The following is a 13,593-nucleotide window of genomic DNA, read 5'->3' as shown; positions in this document are numbered from 1 at the left end:
CATCACACTGAGGCTGGGGAACAGGACCGACCGTCCCTATCCCTTGTGCTGTAAGTGCAGAGACTACGGTCCCATCTGCACAGTTGTGGGGCTTAACATCTCCCCTCGGTGGGTTAGGTTGCCGTGGGAGAGAGGGTGTAACAAGCTCCTCTCTCTGGATGGCAAACTGCCGCTGGGGAGGGAGGACACTGCTCTCCTCTCCCTTTACTTCACACTGCCTTCCTGGCACATCACTTTGCTGCTGGGGGGCAGGAACAACAACCTCTGCCCCCTGTAACTCAGCCTGCCGCTGGGGAGGAAGGACGACACCTTCATCTCCCTGGGGTACACACTGCCGCTGGGGAGGGAGGACGCTGCTCTCCTCTCCCTTCACTTCACACTGCCTTCCTGGCACATCACTTTGCTGCTGGGGGGCAGGAACAACAACCTCTGCCCCCTGTAACTCAGCCTGCCGCTGGGGAGGAAGGACGACACCTTCATCTCCCTGGGACTTACTCTGTCGCTGGGGATCTGGGCCTGCTGCCCACCATCCCGTTGGGCCCGGTGGAGAGACCTCGGTCCCATCTCCACCTGCCTGTTGTGGTTCCTCACAGGACCAATCTTGTTGGATCCTCTGCGTCCTTAGCAGCATGAGGTACGCCTGTACATCGTCGTAGACCCGGGATGCCATCTGCACCGCTCGGGCTGGTGAGAATAGAGCCATCCTGCTCCTGTATTCCCTGATAAACTCGGATTCCTCCTTCTCCCTTGGAGGTGCTGCAGCAGCTGCGACTCTGTCTCCTTCCATTTTCTTATTTCCTTTGTAGCTAGGGTCGCTGTACGGATACTAGCGTTGCCCTCAATTTGTAATCCAGAAATGGTGTTGTCTGTAGCTGTCCCTCTGGTTGTAGGAACGATCCCGCCGCTTGCCACCAATTGTAACGGACCGTTTCACTTACAAGAGGATAAAACCCAGTTTAGGCGATAATCCCCTTTCCAGATGCACAGGCAGCTACTGCAAACACCATTCTCCCGACTGGAACCACACGAACACTGGAACAGCTGAACAAGAAAAGCAGACATCGGCTTACACTCTTGGCAGTCAGCATACAATCCCATTCCCCCAAAGACCGAGACGACACATCGCTTTGAGGGTTAAGCAGGAACTCAAGACTGGGACACCCAGTCTGGCTTTTATTACCAACAAGTACATACAGGACACTCCCAGGGGGAGGATGAAATTAACCAATCACATGGATGTACCTCCCACACATTTCCTCCAAAACACAGTGTGTGTGTGTAACAGATACTCAATATCACTATATATACACAGTGTGTGTGTGTAACAGATACTCAGCATCACTATATATACACAGTGTGTGTGTGTAACAGATACTCAGTATCACTATATATACACAGTGTGTGTGTGTGTGTAACAGATACTCAGTATCACTATATATACACAGTGTGTGTGTGTGTGTAACAGATACTCAGTATCACTATATATACACAGTGTGTGTGTGTAACAGATACTCAGTATCACTATATATACACAGTGTGTGTGTGTAACAGATACTTAGTATCACTATATATACACAGTGTGTGTGTGTAACAGATACTCAGTATCACTATATATACACAGTGTGTGTGTGTAACAGATACTCAGTATCACTATATATACACAGTGTGTGTGTGTAACAGATACTCAGTATCACTATATATACACAGTGTGTGTAACAGATACTCAGTATCACTATATATACACAGTGTGTGTAACAGATACTCAGTATCACTATATATACACAGTGTGTGTAACAGATACTCAGTATCACTATATATACACAGTGTGTGTAACAGATACTCAGTATCACTATATATACACAGTGTGTGTGTGTAACAGATACTCAATATCACTATATATACACAGTGTGTGTGTGTGTAACAGATACTCAGTATCACTATATATACACAGTGTGTGTGTGTGTAACAGATACTCAGAATCACTATATATACACAGTGTGTGTGTGTGTAACAGATACCCTTTATCACTATATATACACAGTGTGTGTGTGTAACAGATACTCAGTATCACTATATATACACAGTGTGTGTGTGTGTAACAGATACTCAGTATCACTATATATACAGTGTGTGTAACAGATACTCAGTATCACTATATATACACAGTGTGTGTGTGTAACAGATACTCAGTATCACTATATATACACAGTGTGTGTGTGTAGCAGATACTCAGCATCACTATATATACACAGTGTGTGTGTCTGTAACAGATACTCAGAATCACTATATATACACAGTGTGTGTGTGTAACAGATACTCAGTATCACTATATATACACAGTGTGTGTAACAGATACTCAGTATCACTATATATACACAGTGTGTGTGTGTAACAGATACTCAGTATCACTATATATACACAGTGTGTGTGTGTAACAGATACTCAGTATCACTATATATACACAGTGTGTGTGTAACAGATACTCAGTATCACTATATATACACAGTGTGTGTGTAACAGATACTCAGTATCACTATATATACACAGTGTGTGTAACAGATACTCAGTATCACTATATATACACAGTGTGTGTGTGTAACAGATACTCAGTATCACTATATATACACTGTGTGTGTGTGTGTAACAGATACTCAGTATCACTATATATACACAGTGTGTGTGTGTGTAACAGATACTCATGATCACTATATATACACAGTGTGTGTGTGTAACAGATACTCAGTATCACTATATATACACAGTGTGTGTGTGTAACAGATACTCAGTATCACTATATATACACAGTGTGTGTGTGTAACAGATACTCTGTATCACTATATATACAGTGTGTGTGTGTAACAGATACTCTGTATCACTATATATACACAGTGTGTGTGTGTAACAGATACTCAGTATCACTATATATACACAGTGTGTGTGTGTAACAGATACTCAGTATCACTATATATACACAGTGTGTGTGTGTAACAGATACTCAGTATCACTATATATACACAGTGTGTGTGTGTAACAGATACTCAGTATCACTATATATACACAGTGTGTGTGTGTGTAACAGATACTCAGTATCACTATATATACACAGTGTGTGTGTGTGTAACAGATACTCAGTATCACTATATATACACAGTGTGTGTGTGTGTAACAGATACTCAGTATCACTATATATACACAGTGTGTGTGTGTGTAACAGATACTCAGTATCACTATATATACACAGTGTGTGTGTGTGTAACAGATACTCAGTATCACTATATATACACAGTGTGTGTGTGTAACAGATACTCAGTATCACTATATATACACAGTGTGTGTGTGTGTGTGTAACAGATACTCAGTATCACTATATATACAGTGTGTGTAACAGATACTCAGTATCACTATATATACACAGTGTGTGTGTGTAACAGATACTCAGTATCACTATATATACACAGTGTGTGTGTAACAGATACTCAGTATCACTATATATACACAGTGTGTGTGTGTAACAGATACTCAGTATCACTATATATACACAGTGTGTGTGTGTGTAACAGATACTCAGTATCACTATATATACACAGTGTGTGTGTGTAACAGATACTCAGTATCACTATATATACACAGTGTGTGTGTGTGTAACAGATACTCAGTATCACTATATATACACAGTGTGTGTGTGTGTGTGTGTAACAGATACTCAGTATCACTATATATACACAGTGTTTGTGTGTGTAACAGATACTCAGTATCACTATATATACACAGTGTGTGTGTGTAACAGATACTCAGTATCACTATATATACACAGTGTGTGTGTGTAACAGATACTCAGTATCACTATATATACACAGTGTGTGTGTGTGTAACAGATACTCAGTATCACTATATATACACAGTGTGTGTGTGTGTGTGTGTAACAGATACTCAGTATCACTATATATACACAGTGTTTGTGTGTGTAACAGATACTCAGTATCACTATATATACACAGTGTGTGTGTGTAACAGATACTCAGTATCACTATATGTGGCGAAACCAGCTTCGCCACTGTGAACTGGAGAGGCCTGGCTGCTAGCCTCCTGCCCTGCGACTACGGCCCATGGACATATTGCTCTATAAACACTATATTTGGGCATGTAATAATTTATATTGCTGCTACTGGCCCTTTAAAATCAGCGATGGACATATTGGGACTTTTGGGACTAATGTCCCTTTAAGACTTTGTAACATATCACAGTAATACTGTCTTAAATATTATGTAGGTATTTATGTGTTCAGTTAAACTGGGGATATGTAGAAATGTGTGTTTTATGTGTTAAATGTATCAGTATGTAATTTTATGTCTTTTACTGTCTTTTTGCAACCATGTGGTTAATGGAGTCTGACTCTAGTCCTAGATAATTGGATTACTTCTCCAATTATCTCCAGGGCAGAAGGGAGGAAGCCGGGATGCATTGTGGGGAATGTTTTACTTCTGTTTGGGCCAGATTGTGCCATGCTGCAAGCCAGGGCCCAAAAGATACTTTTAGTAACTTTTAAACCCCTGGTCGGATTCATGCCATTTTTTAATATGTTGTTCCCCTGAATGGATTGATTGTGGATATGTATTTTTATGTGAATGTGATGTATGGTTTTAAAGTTATGAAAGTTGTGTAAAAGTATATTTTACTCTGTATGCATAATGGGATTATGTGTCACACTAAGGGGAGGGGATGTGTGGGAGGTAACATCTATGTCATTGGTTCTTTTATGCCTCCCCCTGGGTGTGGCCTGTATGTGTGAGTTGGAAATAAAAGCCAGACTGGGTGTCCCAGTCTAGAGTTCTTGCTTAACCCTCAAAGCGATGTGTCGTCTCGGTCTTTGGGGGAATGGGATTGTATGCTGACTGCCAAGAGTGTAAGCCGATGTCTGCTTTTCTTGTTCAGCTGTTCCAGTGTTCGTGTGGTTCCAGTCGGGAGAATGGTGTTTGCAGTAGCTGCCTGTGCATCTGGAAAGGGGATTATCGCCTAAACTGGGTTTTATCCTCTTGTAAGTGAAACGGTCCGTTACAATGTATTTATGTGTTGAGCTAACCTGGGATATAGATATGCAGTATTCATCTGACTGTTCGGTAGAATCACTCCATTCAGTATATTGAGTGAAACTACCGAACAACCAGACCACCCAGGAATAAGTGTGCCTCCAATTACCGTTTGCAACAATGTTGCAAACAGGTAATTGGCAATCCATGTAATATCTTCTTTGTCCTCTGGGTGGCCGCCATTCGGGAAACAAACACGTGGCGGCGGCCATCTTAAACTACCGAACAGCGGTGTTTTGCCGTCGAGTGTCTGGAACTGAAATCGGACACTCGACTAGGCAAACACCGCTGAGACCTCCAGACTTCCAGGATTTCGTGGGGAAACTACCGAACGGCCCGCCGTTCGGTAGAAAGAAACGTACGAACTAGGGGATTCATGCGAATCCCCCTTAGTCTCTATAACACCAGTAATTCGTCTGTTTCATTCACTTGTTTGTGACCGACCGCAGGGCCAAAATGCATGGAACTGTTTTCGGATACTTTACCCATGCGGTCGGTCAAATCTTTGGAACCTCATATCTCCCGAACCATTCATCCGAATGACCTGATTCTTGGATATGTTGTCCCCCTGAATAAGGGCTATCAGGGGATACCTGTTTTGGAGGTGTAGCATATGTATTTGGGGTACATCCAGGAATTGGGGAAAAGGGTGTACGGTATAATTATGTTAAGTGCTAATCTAAGGGGAGGAAATGTGTGGGAGGTACATCCATGTGATTGGTTAAATTCATCCTCCCCCTGGGAGTGTCCTGTATGTACTTGTTTGTAATAAAAGCCAGACTGGGTGTCCCAGTCCAGAGTCTTGCTTAACCCTCAAAGCGATGTGTCGTCTCGGTCTTTGGGGGAATGGGATTGTTTGCTGACTGCCAGGAGTGTAAGCCGATGTCTGCTTTTCTTGTTCAGCTGTCCCAGTGTTCGTGTGGTTCCAGTCGGGAGAATGGTGTTTGCCGTAGCTGCCTGTGCATCTAGAAAGGGGATTATCGCCTAAACTGGGTTTTATCCTCTTGTAAGTGAAACGGTCCGTTACACACAGTGTGTGTGTGTAACAGATACTCAGTATCACTATATATACACAGTGTGTGTGTGTGTGTAACAGATACTCAGTATCACTATATATACACAGTGTGTGTGTGTAACAGATACTCAGTATCACTATATATACACAGTGTGTGTGTGTAACAGATACTCAGTATCACTATATATACACAGTGTGTGTGTGTAACAGATACTCAGTATCACTATATATACACAGTGTGTGTGTGTAACAGATACTCAGTATCACTATATATACACAGTGTGTGTGTGTAACAGATACTCAGTATCACTATATATACACAGTGTGTGTGTAACAGATACTCAGTATCACTATATATACACAGTGTGTGTGTGTGTGTAACAGATACTCAGTATCACTATATATACACAGTGTGAGTGTAACAGATACTCAGTATCACTATATATACACAGTGTGTGTGTGTGTAACAGATACTCAGTATCACTATATATACACAGTGTGTGTGTGTAACAGATACTCAGTATCACTATATATACACAGTGTGTGTGTGTGTGTGTGTAACAGATACTCAGTATCACTATATATACACAGTGTGTGTGTGTGTGTAACAGATACTCAGTATCACTATATATACACAGTGTGTGTGTGTGTGTAACAGATACTCAGTATCACTATATATACACAGTGTGTGTGTGTGTGTAACAGATACTCAGTATCACTATATATACACAGTGTGTGTGTGTAACAGATACTCAGTATCACTATATATACACAGTGTGAGTGTAACAGATACTCAGTATCACTATATATACACAGTGTGTGTGTGTGTAACAGATACTCAGTATCACTATATATACACAGTGTGTGTGTGTAACAGATACTCAGTATCACTATATATACACAGTGTGTGTGTGTAACAGATACTCAGTATCACTATATATACACAGTGTGTGTGTAACAGATACTCAGTATCACTATATATACACAGTGTGTGTGTGTGTGTAACAGATACTCAGTATCACTATATATACACAGTGTGAGTGTAACAGATACTCAGTATCACTATATATACACAGTGTGTGTGTGTAACAGATACTCAGTATCACTATATATACACAGTGTGTGTGTGTAACAGATACTCAGTATCACTATATATACACAGTGTGTGTGTGTAACAGATACTCAGTATCACTATATATACACAGTGTGTGTGTGTAACAGATACTCAGTATCACTATATATACACAGTGTGTGTGTGTAACAGATACTCAGTATCACTATATATACACAGTGTGTGTGTGTAACAGATACTCAGTATCACTATATATACACAGTGTGTGTGTGTAACAGATACTCAGTATCACTATATATACACAGTGTGTGTGTGTAACAGATACTCAGTATCACTATATATACACTGTGTGTGTGTGTGTGTGTAACAGATACTCAGTATCACTATATATACACTGTGTGTGTGTGTGTGTGTGTGTGTAACAGATACTCAGTATCACTATATATACACTGTGTGTGTGTAACAGATACTCAGTATCACTATATATACACTGTGTGTGTGTAACAGATACTCAGTATCACTATATATACACAGTGTGTGTGTGTGTAACAGATACTCAGTATCACTATATATACACTGTGTGTGTGTGTAACAGATACTCAGTATCACTATATATACACTGTGTGTGTGTGTAACAGATACTCAGTATCACTATATATACACTGTGTGTGTGTGTGTAACAGATACTCAGTATCACTATATATACACTGTGTGTGTAACAGATACTCAGTATCACTATATATACACTGTGTGTGTGTGTGTGTGTAACAGATACTCAGTATCACTATATATACACAGTGTGTGTGTAACAGATACTCAGTATCACTATATATACACAGTGTGTGTGTGTAACAGATACTCAGTATCACTATATATACACTGTGTGTGTGTGTAACAGATACTCAGTATCACTATTGTAATGGACCGTTTTACACACAAGAGGTTGAAAACCGTTTAGGCGATATTCCCCTCTCCAGATACACAGGCAGCTACTGTAAGCACCAATCTCCCGAACTGCAAACTACACGAATCCTCCAACTCCCAAACAGGAAACACATGAACCCGGGAAACAGCTGAACAGGAAAAGCCCTACGAACAGCTTACACTCCTGGCAATCAGCATACAATCCAATTCCCCCAATAACGAGACGACACTTCGTTCTGAGGGTTAAGCAGAATCTCACTGTACTGTCACATACAGTCTCTTTTATTCCCAATCCACAAACATAGTACAGCCCACAGGGTTTTACTGAACAACCAATCAATCCATACAATACACACAGACACTCCCACACAAAATCCTCCCCTCTGCCTGTGCTATGATTACTGAACACAATGGGTAATCTCATTATCACAGGCAGAGGAATACAGTTTTTACACAATATTTATAACTATATACATGCCACGAACATACATTTTCACAATCAGCATGTGGGAAATAAACACATACTCAAAAATCAGGGCAATCGGTTCAGGGGTTAAAAAGTTAGATGGAAGTCCTTTATGATCGACCGCAAGCACATTTTCCTGCCCAAAACAGTTCCATAGATTTGGGCTGTGCGGTCGGTCAATTTCTGGCTGAAAAAATGACTAAGTCCCATTCGAACAAGCGTTCGAATCTTCGGACAGGACTTAGTCTCTGCAGCTGCAAAATCACCGTTGGAGAAGGTAAGGCTCAGCGGTGTTCGCGGAACTGTGTATCCGATTTCAGTTCCATGAATTTGGCTACACATACCGCTGACCTCGTTCGAAGAACCAAGATGGCCGCCGCCACGTGTTCGTTTTTCGAATGGCGGCCACTTCGACTACTTCGGCACTCCGACGGCATCTGAAGTGCCAATTTAATAGTACAAATCCTTTCTCTGGGAGTTAAAGGGCCAGCAGCAGCACAACAAAAATCCATTATGCCCAAATCTGCTATTTCAAGGGCCAAACCTCCCAGGGACCATAATCACAGGGGAAGAGGCTGGCAAGCCGTCCTCTCCAGGCACTAGTGGCGGAGCTGGTTCCGCCACAACTATATACAGTGTGTGTAACAGATACTCTGTATCACTATATACAGTGCCCTCTCTTCCTCCCCTGTCATTCAGTGTTACTGTATCGGCTTTATTATAACAACATCGATAACAAACTTACCTTTTCCATTTATTTAGTAACCGTTATGCATTGAGGACACATATTTGAGTGCATACAGATCGTACAAGTGGTTTAGCCATTTTTTTTTTCTCCTTTTCAACATGAGAGTGATACTTAACACAATTTTTGTTCTTGGACCAAGTGCAGTACATCCCTGTTTAGGGGACTCCTTTTCTAATGATATCTATACCAGTACTGCCAACTGTTCTGTTACAATTGGTTTTCATGTCTTATTGTTTATTAGTATTACTCTGATCAGTCAAATCTAGTAGCGGAAGCCCACCATCTGGTGGTCTTTTTTATTTTACACCTAGTAAAAGTTAAAGGGAAATCCAGTGCCAGGAAAACGATCCGTTTTCCTGGCACTGGAGGGTCCCTCTCCCTCCCACCCCCCAATCCCCAGTTGCTGAAGGGGTGAAAACCCCTTCAGTCACTTACCTGAGGCAGCGGCGATGTCCCTCGCCGCTGTCTCCTCCTCCGCGCCGCTCCTCCTACTGGCTCCGTCGGCTGGCGGGCGAGACTGATCCCGCCCACCGGCCGAGGAGACCTAATGTGCATGCGCGGCAATTCCGCGCATGCGCATTAGGTCTCCCCATAGGAAAGCATTGAAAACGAATTTCAATGCTTTCCTATGGGGATTTGAGCGACGCTGGAGGTCCTCACACAGCGTGAGGACGTCCAGCGACGCTCTAGCACAGGTTTCCTGTGCTATGGACCAGGAAGAGACCTCTAGTGGCTGTCTAGTAGACAGCCACTAGAGGTGGAGTTAACCCTGCAAGGTAATTATTGCAGTTTATAAAAAACTGCAATAATTACACTTGCAGGGTTAGGAGTAGTGGGAGTTGGCACCCAGACCACTCCAATGAGCAGAAGTGGTCTGGGTGCCTGGAGTGTCCCTTTAAGGTTTAACTACTGTAGTTTTTTACCATAAGTGGTATTTGACCACATCTACCTGTCAAATTGGTAATCCTCCTATTCTTTTATCTCTCTGTATTGAAAACATTTCCTGGGTTATCCCCCAATTAGTAGGATATGCCAACATGGGTTCCAGTCTTCTTCTTTTTTTTTCTTAATTTCAATTGAAATAATTGTAATACTCTCTTCACCCCAGTGAGTTCTTCACAGCATTTGATGAACCATTCATAGTGTGAGAGTCTAGTACCTAAACCAGCTCAGTAATAAGTCATACACAGCAAACATACCCAACAAAACTACGTTATTTGTGATGGAGAAATGAAAAGATTAGACCTGTTGGAGCAAAATAAATAAAACAGATACATTATCCAAATCTGCTTTCAGGTAAAATCACCTGAATTTCTATTAAAATATGCTTTAGCGAAGAACCCTATGTGTTGTACAGGTGAGCCTGGTACCCCAAGGAATACAAAATACTTTTTAACCCCTTAAGGACACATGGCATGTGTGACATTTCATGATTCCCTTTTATTCCAGAAGTTTGGTCCTTTAAGGGGTTAAAGCTATTTTTGGCATACATCTTTATATCATGGTTTTAATGTATGTCTGTTTAATTGCTACCATGCCTAGGAATGTTCTCCACTTTAACATTTTGTTATTATATTAATGGTATTGTAATATGTTCTGGTTTTGTTCATGCCATTTTTAATTTTCAGGCATTTACCAAAAAAACATCTAGAACTGAAATAATGTGTGCTTTGTTTTTACTAGGTTCCATTGTTTCACTTACAAGGAAAAAGAGTTGTCTCGTTACATGTCCTTCGCATCATTACAAAGAACTTTAGATTGTCTGTGGTCGTCATATCTTACATAGGTTACAGTTCCACTGTGGAAGATGATAATCAACTGATGCTCCTACAAAGATCTTCCTAGCAGAAAAGTGATGAAGGCATTAGAAGGAACAGATGTTTTGGGTTGCTGAAGAATTTGAAGGTAATAAAAAATAATCTTAAGTGGAGTTTTTCTGCCATTTTCTTAAATTCAACAATGAATGAAGAAATAATTACGGAGGGCCAACATTCAAATTCTTGTGATAACTTAAGTGGAGATGTCATGGCTAAGAGTGAATCGAACAATTCCGACCAAAATCTCTATAATGGAGGTTTACATCTCTTTAGAAATTCAACAGTGAAGCAAGAGAGTGAGTGTAATTTCGATGATGGCCAAGATTCTGCTCCAGAGAAAGCAGACCTACAAAGAAAGCCTTATATCTGTGTTTGTGGAAAAAGTTATACAATCAAATCACATCTTTATAGACACCTGAAAACTCACATGGTCCAGAGTGCATCTTTAGAAGAATACAACCAGAAAAACCATGGTAAAGGCACCGGGAAGGAGAAACGGGTGACAAGGGAAAAAACCTTTACCTGTGAATGTGGAAGAAGTTACACCACCAGCTCACATCTCTACAGACATCAGAAAACTTGTGCGAGGCAGATGGTGGTCAAGAAAGAAGAACATGAAGCTGGGTGTGATGGAGGTCCTCAGATAGTGTTAAGGGAAACTAAAATAAAGTCTTATCATTGTATTTGTGGGAGAAGTTACACTACCAGCTCACATCTTTATCGACACCAGAAAAAACATCTAGCAGAAAACTTAACATTAAAACTCGAGAATGGGATGGAAAGTGGAGAAGGCTCAGCCTTAGTGAAGCAGAGAGGAGAAGAGAATCGTTACATCTGTGACTGTGGGAGAAGTTACACGAGTAGGTCCCATCTCTTTAGGCATCAGAGAACGCACACAGAACGCATGGGTATTACAGGAGCAGAAAGTGAACATCTGACCATCAGTGGGAAGGGGGAGGAAAAACCAGAAAGAAATCCTAAATCCTATGTATGTGCATGTGGGAAGAGTTATACAAGTAGCTCCCATCTTTATAGACATCAGAGGACTCACCTAAGAGAGAATTTAGCTTCAAAGGTGGTAACTGTTGAAGAGAATAATGAACAAATGGAGAAGCCGAAGTTGCAGAAAAAGGAGAGAAAAGAAAAGTCCTATATATGTGACTGTGGGAGAAGTTATACCACTAGCTCGCATCTTTATAGGCATCAGAAAACCCATTGTGGGCACAGGTTTCGTGTAGGAGAAGGGGACATCGACGGCACGTAGACATAATTGAGACATTATACATATATTGTGGAATAAGCTGCTCTGTACTAATGATGGCAGAAGAGGTTTATATAGATAAATATTAAACCTGCTGTGGCACCATTAGCCCTTTCTGTGTACCGTACGCGCTAACAGGGGAAAGCAGACAATACCGCGGATTATGAAAAAAGAAATTTGATATTTATAAACCAGATTATGAAAGACCCCTGTTCGATGTGACTACAAACACAAACTATATAAGGAGAATCTCATTTTATAGAACTTTGTATGAGCCTCTGTCTCAACTAATTATTTAAATTTTATTTTATTGAAAAATTTGACTTTTTTTTTTTTTTTTTTACTGTATATCAGTGAGTACTTCCTAAAGCCATGAGCCTATATTAGGTATTCCTCTAAGACAAGAGAACTCCTTCCAGAGGGGCTGCATAAGTGACTTATAAAATAAAATCCTTTCTTGTGGGACTCTCACTCAGTAGAGACCATTACAAAGAGCATCTTCACAAAGACATATTGACCAAGAGAGCTTTTGGTGATTCACAATGTATGACCTACGAGTGGTCTTTTCTGGCTGTACAACCAAACTGAATGCTAATAAGCCTTATAGATGTGGAAAATGTGAAATGAACTTTAGAGATTTAAACCTAATTAAACACAAAACAACTAAAACAAGAGACAATTGTTTATATGTCTTGCCCTCTCCTTCACTTGAGCAATGTAAACAGGCCATTTAACGCCCACGAAATGACTTTATTCTGGTTAAACAAATAAGAATTGTATTCAGTAATATACTTGGAGAAATTGACCAATGGCCAGTCATGACAGAACCTTGAATTAACTTTGTATTCACCCAACTTTTGTATAAACCAGTTCTCTGTCATAAAGAGTTCCTGCCATGAGTTAATTGTGCTCTCATTGGTCTGACGGAGCAACGTTTTTTCATACAGATGCGGCAGGAAGCCAGGAGGACCATCGTTTGATAAATAAGTCTCCACAGTGCATGCAAAGCGTCAGGAATTCAGACCACCACTGGCACTGTTTTGAAATCACTCTGTCTGTATTCTATTTGCCTGTAACGTCCCTACAATCAATCAAGATATTACATACTCTACAATAAAGTCTTTTTATACTGAAGAAAAATAATGAAGGGTAAAACTATTGTAGGGGTGGAAATATAGAGTCTGAACCATGTTTTCTGTGTTC

The 13,593-nt window shown here is 40.8% G+C and overlaps 1 protein-coding gene across 1 annotated transcript in view; it reads left to right on the top strand.

The window, feature by feature from the left end:
• Positions 1-12,814, top strand: part of LOC134573371 (histone-lysine N-methyltransferase PRDM9-like) — a 55,113-nt gene extending 42,299 nt beyond the window's left edge. Inside the window, exon 2 of the mRNA XM_063433091.1 lies at positions 10,996-12,814. Coding sequence (XP_063289161.1) covers positions 11,272-12,393 — 1,122 coding nt within the window. The 5' untranslated portion in view covers positions 10,996-11,271 and the 3' untranslated portion in view covers positions 12,394-12,814. The remainder of the gene's footprint in view (positions 1-10,995) is intronic.
• The last annotated feature ends 779 nt before the right edge of the window (positions 12,815-13,593 follow it).

Source organism: Pelobates fuscus, chromosome 9, assembly GCF_036172605.1.
Source record: "Pelobates fuscus isolate aPelFus1 chromosome 9, aPelFus1.pri, whole genome shotgun sequence".
NCBI classification, from domain to species: Eukaryota; Metazoa; Chordata; class Amphibia; order Anura; family Pelobatidae; genus Pelobates; species Pelobates fuscus.
This window is presented reverse-complemented; position numbering and strand designations above follow the sequence as displayed.